The sequence below is a fragment of the Theropithecus gelada genome, chromosome X (assembly GCF_003255815.1).
Source record: "Theropithecus gelada isolate Dixy chromosome X, Tgel_1.0, whole genome shotgun sequence".
NCBI lineage: Eukaryota > Metazoa > Chordata > Mammalia > Primates > Cercopithecidae > Theropithecus > Theropithecus gelada.
The window spans coordinates 17,641,635-17,664,264 of NC_037689.1; the positions used below are offsets into that span (position 1 = coordinate 17,641,635).

Genomic DNA, 22,630 nt, shown 5'->3' on the forward strand with positions numbered 1-22,630 from the left:
CATCCTGCAACTGCCTAGGGGCTGCCAGCCATCAGTTAATTATTAGCATACAAAAAGATAGCCCTTACACCATTCTAAGGATTTTAGGAATTGCATTCCAGGAAACGGAGTTGTAGACCAAATATATATTTCACAATATCACATCCATCTACACTCCCTGCCCTTGGAGAGCTCATCTAGTTTTGATGGCTTTAAATGCTATCTGTACAACAATGACTTCTGAATCCAGGCCTCTCCCTCTAGGTATTCTTTCTTAATTCTCCATACAGTTTGGCTTCCTGACACTTGACTCATTTCACCCCTTCCTACTCTCCCTTCTTACTCCATTCCCATCATATTGGCCTCCTTGCTGTTCTTCAGACTGCAGGCACATTTCACCTCAGCACCTTTGCATGACCCTTCCCTAGAATACTCTTCCCTCAGATATCATGGCTTGTTCCCTCACCATCTTCAGGTCTTAGCTTAGGTATCAGCTTCTTAGTAAGACCTTCCCTGACCACCCTATTTAAAATGTAGGGGAAGGAATGCCACCAGTATTCCCTATCCCCCTTCTCCTGCCTTATTTTCCTCTATAGCATCTGTCACCCTAAGACATACCCATATGTTACTTATATGTTTATTGTCTGTCTACCTCATAAAATATAAGCTGCGTTAAGTGTAGGGATTTTTGGCTCTTGGTTCACTTCTGTCTAGCACCTAGAATGTATCTGGCATGCAGTAGGTGCTCAATGAATATTAGTGATTTAATCAATGAATGAATGTTCATTTTATTATACCATGCTACTTCCTCATATTATGCAAAACAATAAAATATTTTAAAAGTAGATTAATAATGTATCTTAAGGCCATGACATGGAATAGTATTACAGGACAATTTTGAGATTTCAGTGGATCTTGATTCTCCTTAAGAATATTACTTCTTGCCAGGCGTGGTGGCTCAAGCCTGTAATCCCAGCACTTTGGGAGGCCGAGACTGGCAGATCACGAGGTCAGGAGATCAAGACCATCCTGGCTAACACGGTGAAACCCCGTCTCTACTAAAAGATACAAAAATATAGCCGGGCAAGGTGGCGGGCTCCTGTAGTCCCAGCTACTCGGGAGGCTGAGGCAGGAGAATGGCGTGAACCCGGGAGGCGGAGCTTGCAGTGAGCTGAGATCCGGCCACTGCACTCCAGCCTGGGTGACAGAGCGAGACTCCGTCTCAAAAAAAAGAAAAAAAAAAAAAAGAATATTACTTCTCAGCCTGGGCAACATAGGGAAATCCCATCTCTACAAAAATAAAAATAAAAAATTAACCAAGCTTGGTGGTGCGCACCTGTAGTCCCAGCGACTCAGGAGCCTGAGGTAGGAGGACTGCTACTTCTCAAATATGCATTCACCCCTCTGATACTCAGTGCTAGTTATTCCTGATTTCCCCCAGAAAAGAGTAGTGCATAATTTTTAGATATTTTCTTTGTTTTCTTTTCTTTTTTGTTTGTTTTGCCCTCCCAGATACGTAATGAACAGTTTAGAGGTAATTCCTATTTCTCCTTTACTTTTCTCACTTTCTCCATAACAGGGATCTTTTGTTCATTCAAAGCTAGTTTAAATGCCAAATAACAATGAAAATGGCAGCCATTTTAGTCATTTTTCAAATCTTTTAGAAGATAGTTTTAACATTATACACTACCTACTTACAGTGACTTTCAAAGCTTATCTTGGCTAATAGCATATTTATTTTGTTCCTACCAATGATTATAGTTCTTGTTCTAAGTAATTTGAGCTTGATGCATAATAAATTTCTAGCATGAAAAAGGCAAAAGAAAGTCAGTAAACTTAAATGAAAAAGTTTAAGACAGCTCTTTGAGCTGAGTATCACATGCCATGTCTAAACAACAGTTTAACTTCACTGCTTATGTCATCTGAAGATGGAAAAACTCAATTAGAATGTTATCCAGCTGGTATGAGCAGGCTTATGTTATATTTCAGTATTTGTCCATGTGTATTTGTAAATCATTACTGTGGATGTAAGAGGGATTTTTTTAGAATGGTTGAAATTTAAATATGAAAAACTCCTGGATAACTTGCAAGTTGAAGAAATAAAATGATACTGGTTGCAGTGGCTTGAGCCTGTAGTCCCAGCTACTTGGGAGGCTGAGTAAGTAATTACTGAGTAATTACTCTAAGTAATTAGAGTAAGGTGGGAGGATTACTTGAGCCCAGGAGTGAAAGGCTGCAGTGAGCTACAACCATGCCACTGTACTCCACTCTGGGAGATAAGAGCAATACCCTGTCTCCACAAAAAGAAAAAAAAAAAAAGGAAATAACATAAAGAAAAACTTTGCAATGACGGCTACCCAAAGTCATAATACCATTGCTTTGTGTCAGAAAAAAACCCAAAAAACAAAAAACAAAAACCAGGCATGATGCCATGCACCTATAGTCCCAGCTATATAATTTTTTAAAGTTCACAGCCACTGCAAAAGCATGCCAAATTGTAAAGACCATCGATACTAGGAAGAAACTGCATCACCTAACGAGCAAAATAACCAGCTAACATCATAATGACAGGATCAAATTCACACATAACAATATTAACCTTAAATGTAAATGGGCTAAATGCCCCAGTTAAAAGACACAGACTGGCAAATTAGATGAAGAGTCAAGACCCATCAGTGTGCTGTATTCAGGAGACCCATCTCACGTGCAGAGACACACATAGGCTCAAAATAAAGGGATGGAGGAAGATCTACCAAGCAAATGGAAAACAAACAAAAGCAAGGGTTGCAATCCTAGTCTCTGATAAAACAGACTTTAAACCAACAAAGATCAAAAGAGACAAAGAAGGCTGTTACATAATGGTAAAGGGATCAATTGAACAAGAAGAGCTAACTATCCTAAATATATATGTACCCAATGCAGGAATACCCAGATTCATAAAGCAAGTCCTTAGAGACCTACAAAGAGACTTAGACTCCCACACAATAATAATGGGAGACTTTAACACCCCACTGTCAATATCAGACAGATCAACAAGACAAAGTTAACAAAGATATCCAAGAATTGAACTCAGCTCTGCACCAAGCAGACCAAATAGACATCTACAGAACTGTCCACCCCAAATCAACAGAATACACATTCTTCTCAGCACCACATCACACTTATTCCAAAATTGACCACATTGTTGGAAGTAAAGCACTCCTCAGCAAATGTAAAAGAACAGAAATTATAACAAACTGTCTCTCAGACCAATGCAATCAAACTAGAACTCAGGATTAAGAAACTCACTCAAAACTGCTCAACTACATGGAAACTGAACAACCTGCTCCTGAATGACTACTGGGTACATAACGAAATGAAGGCAGAAATAAAGATGTTTTTTGAAACCAATGAGAACAAAGACACAACATACCAGAATCTCTGGGACACATTTAAAGCCATGCGTAGAGGGAAATTTATAGCACTAAATGCCCACGAGAGAAAGCAGGAAAGATCTAAAATTGACACCCTAGCATCACAATTAAAAGAACTAGAGACGCAAGAGCAAACACATTCAAAAGCTAGCAGAAGGCAAGAAATAACTAAGATCAGAGCAGAACTGAAGGAGATAGAGACACAAAAAACCCTTCAAAACATCAATGGATCCAGGAGCTGGCTTTTTGAAAAGATTGACAAAATTCATAGACCGCTAGCAAGACTAATGAAGAAAAGAGAGAAGAATCAAATAGACGCAATAAAAAATGATAAAGGGGGATATCACCACAAATCTCACAGAAATACAAACTACCATCAGAGAATACTATAAACACCTCTACGCAAAGAAACTAGAATATCTAGAAGAACTGGATAAATTCCTGGACACATACACCCTCCCAAGACTAAACCAGGAAGAAGTTGAATCCCTAAATAGACCCATAACAGGCTGTGAAATTGAGGCAATAATTAATAGCCTACCAACCAAAAAAAAGTCCAGGACCAGACGGATTTACAGCCGAATTCTACCAGAGGTACAAAGAGGAGCTAGTACCATTCCTTCTGAAACTGTTCCAATCAATAGAAAAAGAGGGAATCCTCCCTAACTCATTTTATGACGCCAGCATCATCCTGATACCAAAGCCTGGCAGAGATACAACAAAAAAAGAGAATTTTAGACCAATATCCCTGATGAACATCGATGCAAAAATCCTCAATAAAATACTGGCAAACCGAATCCAGCACCAGCAGCACATCAAAGAGCTTATCCACCACGATCAAGTTGGCTTCATCCCTGGGATACAAGGCTGGTTCAACATAAACAAATCAATAAACGTAATCCATCATTTAAACAGAACCAAAGACAAAAACCACATGATTATCTCAATAGATGCAGAAAAGGCCTTTGACAAAATTCAACAGCCCTTCATACTAAAAACTCTCAATAAACTAGGTATTGATGGGACGTATCTCAAAATAATCAGAGCTATTTATGACAAACCGACAGCCAATATCATACTGAATGGGCAAAAACTGAAGCATTCCCTTTGAAAACTGGCACAAGACAGGGATGCCCTCTCTCACCACTCCTATTCAACATAGTGTTGGAAGTTCTGGCCAGGGCAATCAGGCAGGAGAAAGAAATAAAGGGTATTCATTTAGGAAAAAAGGAAGTCAAATTGTCCTTGTTTGTAGATGACATGATTGTATATTTAGAAAACCCCATCGTCTCAGCCCAAAATCTCCTTAAGCTGATAAGCAACTTCAGCAAAGTGTCAGGATACAAAGTCAATGTGCAAAAATCACAAGCATTCCTATACACCAATAACAGACAAACAGAGAGTCAAATCATGAGTGAACTCCCATTCACAATACCTGCAAAGAGAATAAAATTCCTAGGAATCCAACTTACAAGGGATGTGAAGGATCTCTTTAAGGAGAACTACAAACCACTGCTCAACAAAATAAAAGAGGACACAAACAAATGGAAGAATATTCCATGCTCATGGATAGGAAGAATCAATATCGTGAAAATGGCCATACTGCCCAAGGTAATTTATAGATTCAATGCCATCCCCATCAAGCTACCAATGACTTTCTTCACAGAATTGGAAAAAACTACTTTAAAGTTCATATGGAACCAAAAAATAGCCTGTATTGCCAAGACAATCCTAAGCCAAAAGAACAAAGCTGGAGGCACCACACTACCTGACTTCAAACTATACTACAAGGCTACAGTAACCAAAACAGCATGGTACTCATACCAAAACAGAGATATAGACCAATGGAAAAAGAACAGAGCCCTCAGAAATAATACCACACATCTCCAACCATCTGATCTTTGACAAACCTGACAAAAACAAGAAACAGGGAAAGGATTCCCTATTTAATAAATGGTGCTGGGAAAACTGGCTAGCCATATGTAGAAAGCTGTAACTGGATCCCTTTCTTACACCTTATACAAAAATTAATTCAAGATGGATTGAAGACTTAAATGTTAGACCTAAAACCATAAAAACCCTAGAAGAAAACCTAGGCACTACCATTCAGGACCTAGGGATGGGCAAGGACTTCATGACTAAAACACCAAAAGTAATGGCAACAAAAGCCAAAATTGACTAATGGGATCTAATTAAACTAAGGAGCTTCTGCACTGCAAAAGAAACTACCATCAGAGTGAACAGGCAACCTACAGAATGGGAGAAAATTTTTGAAATCTACCCATCTCTGACAAAGGTCTAATATCCAGAATCTACCAATAACTCAAACAAATTTACAAGAAAAAATTAAGCAACCCCTTAAAAAAGTGGGTGAAGGATATGAACAGACACTTCTCAAAAGAAGACATCTATGCAGCCAACAGACACATGAAAAAATGCTCATCATCACTGACCGTCAGAGAAGTGCAAATCAAAACCACAATGAGATACCATCTCACACCAGTTAGAATGGCAATCACTAAAAAGTCAGGAAACAAAAGATGCTGGAGAGGATGTGGAGAAATAGGAACACTTTTACACTGTTGGTGGGACTGTAAACTAGTTCAACCATTGTGGAAGGCAATGTGACAATTCCTCAAGGATCTATAACTAGAAATACCATTTGACCCAGCCATCCCGTTACTGGGGATATACCCAAAGGATTATAAATCATGCTGCTATAAAGACACATGCACACGTATGTTTACTGCGGCACTATTCACAATAGCAAAGACTTGGAACCAACCCAGATGTCCGTCAATGATAGACTGGATTAAGAAAATGTGGCACGTATACACCATGGAATACTATGCAGCCATAAAAAAGGATGAGTTCATGTCCTTTGTAGGACATGGATGAAGCTGGAAACCATCATTCTGAGCAAACTATCGCAAGGACAGAAAGCCAAACACCACATATTCTCACTCACAGGTGAGAATTGAACAATAAGAACACTTCGACACAGGGTGGGGAACATCACACACCGGGACCTGTCATGGGGTGGGGTGGGGGAGGGATGGCATTAGGAGCTATACCTAATGTAAATGACGAGTTAATGGGTGCAGCACACCAACATGGCACATGTATACTTATGTAACAAACCTGCACGTTGTGCACATGTACCCTAGAACTTAAAGTATAATAATAAAAAAAGAAAATATATAACATGAAAAAGTAAATAAAAGTAAAGCTTTTTTAGGCCGGGCGCGGTGGCTCACGCCTGTAATCACAGCACTTTGGGAGGCCGAGGCGGACTGATCATGAGGTCAGGAAATTGAGATGATCCTGGCTAACATGGTGAAACCCCCATCTCTACTAAAAATACAAAAAAAAAAATTAGCAGGGCATGGTGGTGGGCGCCTGTAGTCCCAGCTACTCGAGAAACTGAGGCAGGAGAATGGCGTGAACCCAGGAGGTGGAGTTTGCAGTGAGCCGAGATTGTGCCACTGCACTCCAGCCTGGGTGAAAGAGCGAGACTCTGTCTCAAAAAAAAAAAAAGTAAAGTTTTTTAATTAAATAAAACAGGAATTATTTCTTTGATAAAACCACCAAAGAAAGTTCTGTTTACTTATTTCACATCAAAAAAGAATTTGAGTATTAGACCAAGGAATATGTTAATGTCCTATGACTGTTAAATGATATCTATTTAATACCTTTATCTCTTTGAATTAATGATACTTGGTGTGAATATTTATTCCAACAAAAGTAGAGCATCTAAGAGTATATTTTCCTCACAGATGGTTGAGCTCTTCTCACACCCTCTGTAGCCTTAATATATAGACTGTAAAGTATATTGTCATTAAAAAAAAATAAAAAGTGAAAAGGATATTTATATCAGGCTAATCAATTTGAATTTTGGGAAATGAACACACCAATTACACGTATTTTCCAAATCTTATATGCACAAGGGACTATGAATCATGTACTTCATTAAAGTGCAAGGCACATTACTATTGAATTTTTTCTGAATGCATATTACGTTATTAGTAGTAGTATCAGGAGGTACTATTTAATTCAGATAAAACAGCCTGGCCAACATGGTAAAATTCCATCTCTACTAAAAATACAAAAATTAGCTGGGTGTGGTAGCACATGCCTGTAATCCCAGCTACTTGGGAGGCTGAGGCATGAGAATAGCTTGAACCAAGAACACGGAGGTTGCAGTGAGCCAAGATCATGCCACTGCACTCCAGCCTGGGCAACAAGAGTGAGTCTCTGTCTCAAAAAAAAAAAAAAAAAAAGACAAGAGATACCTTAACAGATTTTTTTTTTAATCTTGTGATTCTACTAGCTTAGAAAATAATTGATATCATAATTGAAGCATAATTTTATTTAAAAAAATACATTTTGACTCTGTCCTTACCTGTCTTTCCACATCACCTTAGTGAATGGTGAGCAGAAAAGGTGTTTGCTAAAAATAGAGTTCACAGTCAGATATGTAGTAAACTTAAACATCTTTGCAATATGTAAAGAATCCTCAGAACTCAATAATGAGAAAACATACAAACAACCCAATTCAAAATGAGAAAAGATTTGAACAGATACTTCAACATAGAACATATATAGATGGCAGATAAGCACAGGCAAAGATGTTCATCATTAGTCATTAGGGAAACGCAAATTAGTGCCACAATGAGATACCTGTACACATGTATTGGAGTGGCTAAAATAAAAAAGACTGACCATACCAAGTGTTGACAAAGATATAGAACAATGGAAACTCATACACTGTTGGTAGGAATGTAAAATGGTATAACCACTTTGGAAAACAGTTTGGCAGTTTCTTAAAAGTTAAACATACTCCTATCATATAGCCCAGCCATTCTACTCCTTAGTATTTACCTAAGAAAGATGAAACACGTCTTCATACAAAGACATTAAAGTTCATAGCAACTTTATGTGTAATAGCCAAAAAATGGAAACAACTCAGGGTCCGTCAGCGAGTGAAAGGATAAATTATGGTACATGCATACAATGGAATACCACTCAGCGTTAAAAAGGAATGAACTATTGATACATGCAACAACATGGATAGATTCAAAATCTTTATGCTATATGAAAGAAGCTGGACAATAATGAGCACATACTATATTATTCAATTTATATAAAAATCTAGAAAATGCAAACTAAGTGACAGAAAGTAGATCAGTGGCTGACTGGGAATGGGGATGAGGGCTACAGAAGGGCATGAAGATACTTTTGAGCATGATGGATGTGTTCATTATCTTGATCACGGTAATGGTTTTATGGTTGTAAATACATGTCAAAACTTATCAAATTGTACATTTTAAACATTTGCAGCTTATTGTATGTAATTATACCTCAGTAAAGCTTTTTGGAGAAAACAAAAAAATATATATTCAGAGTCTCTCTTTCACCCTTTTTATTATTTCCAACTGGTTTCATCCACCATCATCTTTCACCTGAATTACTGCAAAAGCCTCCTGACTGGTCTTCCTGCCTTTTTAAAAAAAAATAAAAAAAAAAAACTCTCATCTCCTTCCAATCTATTCTCGGCACAGCCACTAATGTTTCTTTAAAGTTGAGGGTTGAAGGCCGGGCGTGGTGGCTCACGCCTGTAATCCCAGCACTTTGGGAGTCCAAGGTGGGCAGATCAGGAGGCCAAGAGATCAAGACCATCCTGCCCAACATGGTGAAACCTCGTCTCTACTAAAAATACAAAAGTTAGCTGGATGTGGTGGTGTGCACCTGTAGTCCCAGCTACTTGGGAGGCTGAGGCAGGAGATTCACTTGAACCTGGGAAGCGGAGGTTGCAGTGAGCCGAGACTGCGCCACTGCATTCCAGCCTGGCGACAGAGCCAGACTCCACCTAAAAAAATAAAATAAAACAAAAGTTGAGGGTTGAAAACTTACCTATTAGTTCTCTAATTGCTCTGGCTTGGACATCTTGTACTATGTTGAATAAAAGTGAGGGAAAAAAAGAAAAATTACCTATTGAATACAGTGTTCACTATTTGAGTGATGGGTACACTAGAAGCCCAAACCTCACCATTATGCAATATAACCATGTAGCAAACCTGCATGTGTAACCCCAGAATCTATAAAAATAAAGTCAGATCATGTCACTCTAGCTCAAGACCCTCCACTGGCTTCCTCTCCTACTCAGAATAAAAGCCAAAGGCCCGCATGGCCTACCCCAGCCTTGTCATCTCTCTGATCTGATCCACTATTCTCCTTGACCCCTTCACATCACTTCACATACATTAGTCTCCTGGCTACTTCTTGAAAATTCCAGACATACTCCCTCCCTTGGGCCTTTGCATTGATTATTTTCTCTGCCTAGACCACTCCCTCACCTCTTCTAAATGTCACTTTCTCAATTGGGCCTACTCTGACCACCCAATTTGTTTTTGTTTTTTAGAAATGAGGTCATGCGGCCGGGCGCGGTGGCTCAAGCCTGTAATCCCAGCACTTTGGGAGGCCGAGGCGGGCGGATCACGAGGTCAGGAGATCGAGACCATCCTGGCTAACATGGTGAAACCCCGTCTCTACTAAAAATACAAAAAACTAGCCGGGCGTGGTGGCGGGCGCCTGTAGTCCCAGCTACTCGGAGGCTGAGGCAGGAGAATGGCCCGAACCTGGGAGGCGGAGCTTGCAGTGAGCCGAGATCGCGCCACTGCACTCCAGCCTGGGTGACACAGCGCGAGACTCCGTCTCAAAAAAAAAAAAAAAAAAAAAAGAAATGAGGTCATGCTCTGTTGCCCAGGCTGGAGTGCAGTTGCAGTCATGGCTCACTGCAGCCCTGACCTCATGGGTTGAAGCAATCCTTAGCCTCCCGAGTAGCTGGGATGACAGGTGCATGCCACCACACCTGGCTAATTTTTTAATTTTTTCATAGAGACAGGTTCTTGCTAGATCTTGAACTCTTGGCCTCAAGTGATCCTCCCATCTCAGCCTCTCAAAGTGCTGGGAATTATAGACATGAGCCACCACACCCAGCCAACCACCCTATTTTAAATTTCAATGTACCCAATCCCTCCTACCTGCTTCACTTTTTTGCCTTATTCCATAGTACTTTTGACATACTCTATAATTTACCTTTTTTGTGTTTTCTCACCTTCTTGCACTAGAATATGATCTACCATGAGGGCTGGAATCTTTGTTGGATTTCCTTGTGTATGCCAAATGCATAGGACAATGCATGGCATATAATCAGCTCTTGAAATATTTGTGAAATTAATGAGTACTTATAGCATATGAATCCTCAGGATACATTGGCAAATTAGAGTAGGACCAAAGTGAGGAGAAGAGTAAGAAGAGATTTAAAATATACATGAGGGGCCAGTCACAGTGACTCACATCTGTAATCCCAGCACTTTAGGAGGCCAAGGTTTCACGAGGAACCCGCGTGAGTCCAGGAGTTCAAGACCAGCCTGGGCAACATGGCAAAACCCCATCTCTACAAAATATACAAAACTTAGCCAGGCATGGTGGCACTTGCCTGTAGTCCCAGCTACTCGGGAGGCTGAGGTGGGAGGATTGCCTGAGCCAGGGAGGTTGAGGCGGTGGTGAGCCAGGATCGCATCACTGCACTCCAGCCTGGGTGACAGAATGAGACCCTGTCTCTAAAAATATATAAATAAATAATGGGGGATTCATTTATTTTTGAAACAGGGTCTTATGCTGTCACCTAAGCTGCAGTATAGTGGTGAGATCCTAGCTCACCACAGCCTCAACCTCCCAGGCTCCAACAGTCTTCCTGCCTCAGCCTCCCAAAGTACTGGGATTACAGGTGTGAGCCACCACACCTGGCTTGCAGTGAGCTATAATCAGACCACTACACTGCAGCCTGGGCAATAGAGGAAGACCCTGTCTCAAAAAACAAACAAACAAACAAAAAAACAAAATAAGTGTGTCCTAATTAGAAGAGTCTGTAATTGTTATAGTCCATGACAATGTAGAATGCTGAATCAGTTGTGGAATTGATTTTTCAAATGCTTGTTTTACCTGGCAAATACATCGAAGGTAACTTGAGGCCAGGCACAGTGGCTCACACCTGTAAATCCCAGCATTCTGGGAGGCCGAGGCGGAAGGATCACTTGAGCTCAGGAGTTTGAGACCAACCTGGGAAACATAGCAATACTCCTTCTCTATTTAAAAAAAAAAAAAAAAAAAAGGATTAGCCAGACATGGTGCACTTATATCCCAGCTACTCAGGAGGCTGAGGTGGGAGGATCACTTTGAGCCCAGGGGTTCAAGGTTGCAGTGAGGTATGATTGTGCCATTGCACTCCAGCCTGGGCGACAGAGTAAAACCCTGTCTCAAAAAAAAAAAGTAACAATGCCTTTATAATAATTACGATTTGTTATTTTAGCCATATGTATGAAATTTATGTGACCTATTATTTCAGCCCTTTATTGCAGAAAATGAAATATTATTTTATTACTATCAGTTTAACTTTAATGTCCCTCATTTCAGATTGCTTACCAGTATCATGGAATAAAATCTCCAATCTAAAATTCAATCTGAGTTTTCTATTTAAGAATTTTAGCTTTATTATTTGTTTTAGATTAAGCTTCTGCACTTTTGTAAACGGTTATATATGTTCATTATCTTTCATCTTACATAGGAGCGGGATCGTTATGCCTACAAGATTCATCTTCCAGAAACAGTAGAGCAGCTGAGGAAATTCAATGCAAGGAGGAAACTAAAGGTAAATTGAACAAATCAGCAAAAAAGCCAAGCAGATATAGTTAATGATCATGTTTTTATTCTGTTTTGGTGCCCATAAATATGTACTAATGCTGGCCATTGTTTTTATTATAGCTAAATTCTCATTTCCAAAAATTACCACCACTTCAATAAGATTTTGGCTTTTTAAATTATTTAAGGTAGTATGTCAGTATGAGTCTAAACAATAAATTATAATAGAAGATTAGTTGTATTTTAGATTTGTCTTAAATTTATAGCAGAGATATAGTTATATTATTATCCATTATTATTGAATATAAATCTAGACCATGTTTTTTCAAACTTAAATATTTTGACAAATGTATGTTTAGTTCAATGGAAATAACTTTGAATTAGAATTGAAACTAGGGGCCGGGTGCGGTGGCTCATGCCTGTAATCCCAGAACTTTGGGAGGCCAAGGTGGGTAGATTGCCTGAGGTCAGGAGTTCGAGACCAGCCTGGCTAACATGGTGAAACCCCATCTCTACTAAAAATACAAAAATTAGCTGGGCGTGGTGGCTGGCACCTGTAATTAATCCCAGCTACTTGGGAGGCTGAGGCAGGAGAATAGCTTGAACTTGGGAGGTGGAGGTTGCAGTGAGCTGAGATAGTGCCATTGCACTCCAACCTGGGCAACAAGAGCGAGACTTCATCTCAAAAAAAAAAAAAAAGAATTGGAACTAAGATTGAACAACTATCAGAAAGCAGTAAATAAAATCTTACACTACCTTGATCTACTAGAAAATATTTACAGCTCAGATCACTTTTCTCACCTTCTTTATTCTTCCCAGGTGTCTTTCTCCCTCTTACCACTCTCCCTATCCTCCACCTCACAAAAAAAAAAAAAAAAAGAAAGAAGAAAACTGGTAATCACCCCATATGGGGAGTCCGTTTGACTTTAAAAGTTTCTGAAAAAGACCAAACATAAAATAATGGAATCTTTTCAGCACTGAGAGAAAATGCTATGAGAGAGCCAACCCTCCAGAGTAACAAAGAAAAATTGATTATCTTAACTTCTTAAAATTAATTTATGTTTGACTTACTTTTGATACTGAAAAATGTTAACTGTTCTCTAAGTGGTTGATTGGATAGTAGTCTTCCTTAGTCACATGACTCCTGCCAACTATAAAACTTTTCTTCTTAAGTATTTTCAGATATGCCATAAATTCTAATAATACTGTGAATTTATTTTTCAACCCCTGAAGTTAGTGAATTATTATGTATAACTCTAGACTTATAAAAACATTTATATGAATTTTGAGGAAACTATTAGGCCACAATATTATCCTATAGACCTGAAACTTTTAACATGGTCCCCACTAGCCACATGCAGCTATTTAAATTAATTAAAATTAAATGAAAGGTCAGTTTCCCAGTCACACTAGCACATTTCAAGTGCTCAATAACCACATTTGGCTAGTGGCTACTATATTAGACAGCACAAATGTAGGACATTTCCATCGTTACAGCAGGGTCTATTCAACCGTGCTCCTATAGAACAAGGGAAATATTAACATATCATTGTTGGTGTTGATTATTCCCATTTTAACTTTTCTCCTCACTGATTTTGCAGTCAAGGGTTCAAACTGACTCTTCTCTATTTGCTTTAACAGTGGTTGGCCAAAATAATTATTAATGATAAGCCATTATTGAGATGGTACCCAAGGAAGTTTCCCCAAACTTTTATTCTTTTTGCCTTGATATCCACCGAAACCTGTGTAACCTACAAATAAAAAACTCTTATTTTCCATGGTGAAATTTGGTCAACTGTTTTTGAAGTTAGTTTCCTCCCCAAAGGAACTATTATTATACTTTTTTGTCAACTCTTCTGTAAGTCCTTCTAAACCTAATGCTGCTTTGGCCTCATGTGACATTACACTGTATGGGGTTGAACCTTTCATTGCCCAAATACAGACATTTCACCAGAGGGCTTGGGCTTGCCCCATCGCAAGAAACACATGCTGTACTTCTCCCAGGGCCACAGAATCAGACTTGGGCCTAAAATAGCCAAAGTGGTGACTAAGATTCGTTTGGACAGGGCCAAGCTGTCAAAACAGAGGGGTCATGTGGATTTACCACATCCCTTTGCAGGGCTATTTAAAGTTTTAAGACCCACCAAACAACCTAGAACTAGGAACATCAGCAGGATCATTAGTGAACATGTTTGGCTTCTGATAAGGCTGTATTCTTTTGAGTAGTTCAGCCACCTTGTTAAAACATGTTACACCTACCATCCTCAAGGAACTAATTCTCATTCTGCCTCTTCAGTGGACTTCTAGAACAGAGATTGCAACTTCCTTGGCTTTCAGAGTTCACCACACACTTTATTTTCACACAACTAGGTGCTCATCCTACCCAGACACTATTCTTAACCTTCTCAATGGTGGGTGACAGTTGAATTTGTAATGACTCCCTTGGAAGTGATTAAAAGGGAGTTCACAGAAAGCAGTAGAAAATTACTTTTGTGGCCAGGCACAGTGGCTCACACCTGTAATCCTAGTACTTTTGGAGGCCAACGCGGGCAAATCGCTTGAGCTCGGGAGTTCAAGACCAGCCTGGGCAACATGGTGAAACCCCATCTCTACAAAATATACAGAAATTAACCAGGTGTGGTGGCCATGCATGCCTGTAATCCCAGCTACTTGGGGGCCTGAGGCAAGAGGATCGCTTGAGCCTGGGAGGTAGAGGTTGCAGTGAGCCAGGATCGCACCACTGCACTCCAGCCTGGGTGACAAAGTGAGACCTTGTCTCAAAAAAAAAAAAAAAAAGAAGAAGAAGAAGAAAATTACCTTGGTAACCTAGTCATGATGGAATGATGATGGAAAAATGTATTTTCCCCATTTTGGTTACCACACGTTTCATGTGTCGAGTTTTTTCCTCCTAATTCATACTAAGCTCTGGAATTGTAATACTTCAGTAAAAAAAAAAAAAAAAAAAGAATCCTCTAGATAACAATACTTTCTTTAATAAACTACATAGTTCTGAGCACAGAACTGAATATGAGGATCATATTTTCTCAAACTGAATATTAGGATACATGAGACAGACTGCATGATCTCCAGGCTCTGTGGAAAATTTGTGCTCTGTGGTCGGGGCTCTTAAGGAGGCACACCTGTACTCTAACCCTGGCTGTCATCTACTGAAGGAGGTACTAAGGAAAGTGGTAACTGTGGGTATCTGAGGATGTCTATTCAGAGAAGACACAGGAGGGAATGTATTCTGAAGTCATCCCCATTGCTTCTGCAATTATTTCTACCCCTAGAAAGCAAATTCCCCACAGTAAAGTATGCTGAAGAAATTCTATACAAATAGAAGCAATATTCTATGTTAGGGTAAGTTTATTGCAGTCCATTTAAGAAATGGTGAGTTGAGTCCACGTGATCCAGTTAAGAGAATAAAATCATTTATTTCCTATATATACAGAAAGCAAGGATTTCTAATAACTTTCTACAGTTTTTCTTTATTATTATTGTTTGGTTTTTTTTGTTTTTGTGTTTGTTTTTTTTTTTTTTTTTTTTTTGAGACAGAGTCTCACTCCGTCGGCCAGGCTGGAGTGCAGTGGTGTAATCTCGGCTCACTGTAGCCTCCGCCTACCAGGTTCAAGCGATTATCCTGCCTCAGCCTCCCAAGTAGCTGGGACTACAGGCACCACCACATCCAGCTAATTTTTGTATTTTTAGTAGAGATGGGATTTCACCATATTGGCCAGGCTGGTTTTGTACTCCTGACCTCAAGTGATCCGCCCGCCTCAGTACCTCCCAAAGTGCTGGGATTGCAAGCATAAGCCACCGTGCCTGGCCTTTATTAATTTTGCAAATTGCAAAAGTATTCTCTGACTTACTGATTGGTCTCTTGTGCTCCTGAACTATGCATAACTACAAAAGGTTTGTTTAGGAGTGCCATTTTCTAGTACTGTATATAGCTGTACTATCCAGTACAGTAGTAAATAGCCATATGTAACTATTTACATTTCAATGTTAATAAATTAATATTAAATAAAATGTAAAATTTAGTTGCTCCGTTGCACTAGCCACCTTTCAAATGCTCAATACCTCGTGTGGCTGATGGCTACTGTATTAGGCAGCACAGGTTTAGAAAATTTCCTTCATCGCAGATAGTTCTATTGTACGGTATTGCTACGGAGTCTTGGTACCTGCAGAGTAATGCTTATACACTAAGCAGCACTTTTTGACAGGTCAACCAGGAAGCTATAATAGATACTTTTTGGCAATCTTCTTTCTGTTAATTCAACAAAAACTAACTTAAAGATTTATCAAACACCTTTGTGCCTTAATGAAACCCAGCATTTACATACAGTCCTCTCTGTAGTAAGGGTTTGTACAAAGGCAGTAAATTGAGATAGCAATCGTTGTGGGCTTCTGCTAATCAGAGCATTAAATCTGGTATCCAAAAGATAACCTTTGAGCCTGAGCAACATAAGGAGACCCCCGGCTCTAAAAAAAATAAAAAATTAGCTGGGTGTAGTTGCACACACCTGTGGTCCCAGCTACTTGGAAGGCTGAGATGGGAGGATCACTTGAGCCTGGGAGGTCAAGGCTGCAGTGAGCTGTGATCCCACCACTGCACTCCAGCCTAAGTGACAGAGTAAGACTCTGTCTCAAAAATTAGCAGGGTGGGGACCTTAATTCTAAAAACTGAAAACTGTTATTCTGGTATGAACAGTTCCACAAATATTCTGGTATGAACAATTCCAAAAATAATAAGTGAAGTGATTTTGATCTTATATATTGATTTTACAAATCAGTTAATTTGTGATTTTTTTTAAGAAATACATATATAGGCCGGGCGCGGTAGCTCACGTCTGTAATCCCAGCACTTTGGGAGGTTGAGGCGGGCGGATCACCTGAGGTTGGGAGTTTGAGACCAGCCTGACCAACATGGAGAAACGCCATCTCTACTGAAAAAAATACAAAATTAGCCGGGCATGGTGGCACATGTTTGTAATCCCAGCTACTCGGGAGGCTGAGACAGGAGAATTGCTTGAACCTGGGAGTTGGAGGTTGTGGTGAGCCAAGTTTGCACCATTGAGACCAGCCTGGGCAACAAGAACGAAATTCCATCTTAAAAAAAAAAAAGAAAAGAAAAGAAATACATATATAGATATATGTTGTTTTTTCTTTTTTAATTGAGACAGGGTCTCACTCTGTTGCCCAGGCTGGTCTCAAACTCCTGGACTGAAGCAGTCCTCCCACCTTGGCCTCCCAAAATGCTGGGATTACAAGTATGAGCCACCAACCAGTTTATGATTCTGAAATGTAGAATTTATTACTTCCTGTTGGGCAATAGATTTTGAAAATTATATACATTTAAGACCATCTTTATAAAATACTTTTACCTAGACCCAAAAGAATTTCTAAGATATCTATTCTGTGCAGTTACTCTTAAATATAGCCATATCTAGTACACTTAGAAGTGTCATTTTTCATTTTCTCTAGAGAAAATACTGCAGCCTCTTTTAGTCATATATCCTGACTGAATATTATGAAATTCCAGGTTATACCAATAACCTATGTTTAGGTTATGTTTGAGTATTATATATGTATAGACTATGCAGACTAAACTGAATGACAACTTTGGTTGTGACTATATCAAAAGTTCTGATTTAATTAATCATGTCACCTAATTATCATCTATTGATTCTTAAGTATAATCAACCCGAATTCTTTAACATCTCTACCTTGAAATGATTTTCTTGACTTTTGCTCATCTCTGTTCAGCCTCAACCTTTCCAAATTCTTCACCCTTTTTAAGGCTTTTGAGTTCAGTCGTCTGAATTCTAATAGGATGATTATCTTTCAAATTTTTTGTCACATTCCTCTTGGTATGTTCTGGTGATACACTTTCCCCCCTCAGTATATTTCCCTGTTCACTCAGGAATATGACTATATATTACCTTGTTATTTAGGTACAAAGCCAATTATTCTGTATCTGATACTTGTATATTTTGTATTTAAATGTTTTAAAATGTACCCTCCTGTCATGACTGTGTATTACCTTGCTATTTGGGTACAAAACCAATTATTTTATATCCAATACTTGTGTGTTTTGTATTTAGTGTTTAAAAATGTACCCTTCTGCCTTTGTACCTATCAAACTTCATGATGCATGTTTCTGAGCTCAGGAAATACCAAAAAGGGAGTATTCAGTTTTTGGCTTTTGTCTTCAGGTCAGCAATACATCTTTGTTCAGCTCTTGTGTTCCTCAATATCTTTGTTCCCCCATTAAGTGCATTCAGTAGTTTAACTTAGCAGAAATCTGACCTAACCATTTTCTTGTTTTCCACTTCCTTAAATGCCACACAGAATCATCTAGCCAGAAGCATTCCATTTTGATGTTTGACATATTGACATTTCAAGAAAACTATAATTATGATTAAGAATTCTTTCTGGTTCTTAACTACAAATTAAAAACTTGTGGTGCTCTTTTTCTCTGAATTTATAATCTGCCTTCTCCTTTCTAGGTTAATTTGCTTGATAAAAAAGTACTTTAATATTATTTATCTTAACAGATTGTGAATAGTCGAATTAACTCAAAAGTATTATGTTTCACCCTTAAAAGATACTAAATTATACCTTCTAAATTAAAGCAGGTAGAAAACTTCTTTGTCAAGGGTTTAATAAACCAGAAAGTTTGAAGAACTACTTGTATAAAATCTGATTTTTTTATTGTTGTATTACATTATTGCTATTGATGAGCAATATTACATTATTGCCAACCCCTGTATTCATTATTGCTCATCAGTAGCAATAATGTAATACAGGGGTTGGCAAACTATGACCTGGGAGTCAAATCCAACCCACTGCCTATTCTTGTATATAAAGTTTTATTAGAGCCCAGCAAAGTACATTAATTTGCATATTGTCTATGGCTGCTTTCACACTACAATGCAGGAATTGAGTAGTTGCAAAAGAGACCATATGACCTTTAGAGCCTAAAATACTTACTGTCTGGTTATTTACAGAAAAATAATTGCTGACCCCTAGTATAGTAGAAATCCTTGAACTGGGAAGAGTAGTCATTGGATGTCAATTATGTCTACTCTTCATTGTGTCTGTAAGTTGACAGAGACCTTAACAGGTTGCTAAGCCTCTCTGGACCTCAGTTTTCTCATCTGCAAAATGAGTCTCTTAAAATCAATAATCTCTAAGGTTGATTCTCAAACTCTAATAAAATTCTATGAATCCATGACCTATTTCAGAACGATGTTGCTGTTTTACACAATGGCTTGCATTGAATATTTAAACCACCTATAGTCACTGGGTTCAGACAACTAAATATTAGGTAGGGCACCATGGCTTACACCTGTAATCCCAGCACTTTGGGAGGCTGAGGCCGGAAGAGTGCTTGAGCACCAGAGTTTGAGACCAGCCTGGGCAATATAGTGAGACTCAGTTTCTATTATTTAAAAAAAAAAAAAAAAAAAAAAAACTACATAAACAAAACTGCTAGTCATAAGACAGATAAATTTAAAACATACTACTATTGTTTCAAAAGCATTTACATCTCAGGGCTCTTTTAAATAGTGTTTTCCTAGTAGTATAGGTATTTATTATAGATCTTTGACTATAGCAGTAGCAAGAACAGGCCTTGAAGCATATAACTAACATCTTAAGAAATACAGTTGTACTTCATTTGAAAATAAAAATAAAGCATCTCTAAAAGCCTAATTTCAGTGTGTGGGAAACGCGATTTGATATATAAAAATTCCATTCCCCCCCAGCTTTTAGGAAACATGTATAATACGTAAAGTGAAATAAGTTTCTATAGAAAGAAGAACTCAACATTCACTACTGTTTTTTCAACATGGCAGCTATAATTCTGCATAAGAACCTTTCATGCATAACTTTAGACTTTTGGAAATCTCAAAAGTTACCTGGAATGTTAACATCAGTATCACCTCTCTCTTTTTGCTCTTCCCTTTCTACAGTAAGTAAACTTTATGGAAATATATTTTATTAATGTTTTCTGGCCAGGCACAGTGGCTCACACCTGTAATCCCAACACTTTGGGAGGCCGAGGCGGGTGGATCGCTTGAGAGCAGGAGTTCAAGACCAGCCTGGGCAACATGGTGAAACCCCATCTCTACAAAAAAATACAAAAGTTAGCCAGGCATGGTGGCACAGGCCTGTAGTCCCAGCTACTTGGGAGACTGAGATGGGAGGATCGCTTGAGCCTGAGAGGTTGAGACTGCAGAGAGCCGAGATTATGCCACTGCACTCCAGCCTGGGCAACAGAGCGAGACACTGTCTCAAAAAATAGTAATAATGTTCTCATATTAGCAGATACCTAAACACACACAAGTTTTATCTTTCCAGAAAAATTCAAGAGTTAATATTTAAAATGTAGACTTAGACTACTTAGGTGATTTGATTAACTAAATGAGTGATTCTACATAGACCAGCAAAAGGCTGTGGTCACGTTCTAGTTCTTTATTAGCAGAGTTAGTAATAATATACACTTACAAAATGCTTTACAATCCGCAAAGCACTTTCATGAGTACATTATGACTTCTGCCAATCCTGTAAGATAAGTCCGTTTTAATATTCTTTTTTTTTTTTTTGAGACGGAGTTTCGCTTTTGTTGCCCAGGCTGGAGTGTAATGGCACGATCTCGGCTCACCGCAACTTTTGCCTCCCAGGTTCAAGTGATTCTCCTGCCTCAGCCTCCCGAGTAGCTGGGATTACAGGCATGCCCCACCACGCCTGGCTAACTTTTTGTATTTTTAGTAGAGACAGGGTTTCTCCATGTTGGTCAGGCTGATCTCAAACTCCTGACCTCAGGCGATCTGCCCGCCTCGGCCTCCCAAAGTGCTGGGAATACAGGCATGAGCCACTGTGCCCGGCCCGTTTTCATATTCTTACTTTACAGATAAGAAAGCCTAGAGAGGTTAAATGATTTACTCCCAAATACCACATGTTCTCCCTTGTAAGTGGGAAGTAAGCTGTGGGTACACAGAGGCATGCAGAGTAGTATAATGGACACTAGAGACTTAAGGGGCAAGGGATAGAAAATCACCTGTTGGGTACACCGTACACTACTCAGAAGACAGATTCACTAAAAGCCCACACTTGACTACTGTACCGTTTATGCATGTAACCAAAAACCACTTGTACCGTTAAAGCTGTTTAAATAAAAAATAATAATAAATATGATTTACTGAAGCAGTAACTCCCAACATTTTTCCACTCAACAGTCCTAAGGGATGTCATGCACTCAAATGGCAGTGATTTCCAACTAGGAATGAGGGGAGGCTATGCATATAGCTTAAAAGAGTCATATGTAGTTGATTCTGTTGTGTGGCCTGATGGATAATTACTATACAAAAGTAACACATTGTCATTGTTAAAACTAAAAGAGGGAAAAAAGATTTTAAAAAGAAAAATGACTCATAATCCTACCACCCAGAGATAATTAATGCTATTAACATTCTGGTGTATATGCAGTCTTTTATATCCATATTAACTTTTTTACCCAAAAATGAGATTATAATATACATTGATTTTAAACCTTCTTCATGTAATTAATCACAGACATCTTTTCATTCCACTAAACACCCTTCTACAACATCAATTTATAATAACTGCAGAATATTCCATTCTGTGTTGCATGTTTGAATTCAAGATATAAGTGATTTCATATACTTTTCCAATTCCCAATTAGTGTTATTCTGGTATATGCATATGTAATTTATTTAAAGGAATCTGAAATAATTTAAAAGCTACCTCTCTTCTAGCCATCATCTCCTATATATTTGACTTAATGGATAATCCTTAAGATAGATAATTTGTTAAATAACTTATTTATATTTGTGTATTTGTTTTAATAATCTATTTTTTCATCTCTTTGCTTTAGGGTGCAGTACTAGCCGCTGTGTCAAGTCACAAATTCAACTCATTCTATGGGGATCCCCCTGAAGAGTTGCCAGATTTCTCCGAAGACCCTACCTCCTCAGGTAACTGGATAATTCACTTATTCACCTGTGTGAGTCATTTGGTATTTACATCCATTCTTTCCTATTGTGAATAAACTTTTTCTGTGCATTTAGTTAAATCCTCCAACGGATTCTAAGGAAGTTTGTCAGCAACCAAATCCTGTCTACATATGTCTTGTTCCTTTTCATTTTAATACCAAAGTTGCTTTCTCCTGTGGCTCCAAAACCAACATTTCACTTTTTTTTCTTTTTACCTCAGTAATACTTCCTCCCCTTTCCACACTCTTGACCCAGCATTGCATTCCATCCAATCCGACATCCTAGTCAGTCTTTTGGGATCTTTCTGATTACCTTCTCTCTCAACAAAAACTTCTGATATAAACTTTTCCCCAGGTCAGTCGTATTAGATCAGACTGTGGAGCAGCACTGCTTTGAATGGAATCTTTCAATGTAGAGCTGTCGTGTGAATTATCTCCTGAAACAGTTACCAAGTTCTTCTCCATATATAAAAATCCATAACATGGCCAGGCATGGTGGCTCACACTTGTAATCCCA

General features: G+C 38.7%; 1 protein-coding gene across 4 annotated transcripts in view; it reads left to right on the plus strand.

The window, feature by feature from the left end:
* Positions 1–22,630, plus strand: part of CASK (calcium/calmodulin dependent serine protein kinase) — a 392,463-nt gene that overhangs the window by 265,983 nt on the left and 103,850 nt on the right. For all 4 annotated transcript variants that reach the window (XM_025372348.1, XM_025372349.1, XM_025372350.1 and 1 more), the window contains exons 9-10: positions 12,022–12,105; positions 21,997–22,096. In XM_025372348.1, coding sequence (XP_025228133.1) covers positions 12,022–12,105; positions 21,997–22,096 — 184 coding nt within the window. The remainder of the gene's footprint in view (positions 1–12,021; positions 12,106–21,996; positions 22,097–22,630) is intronic.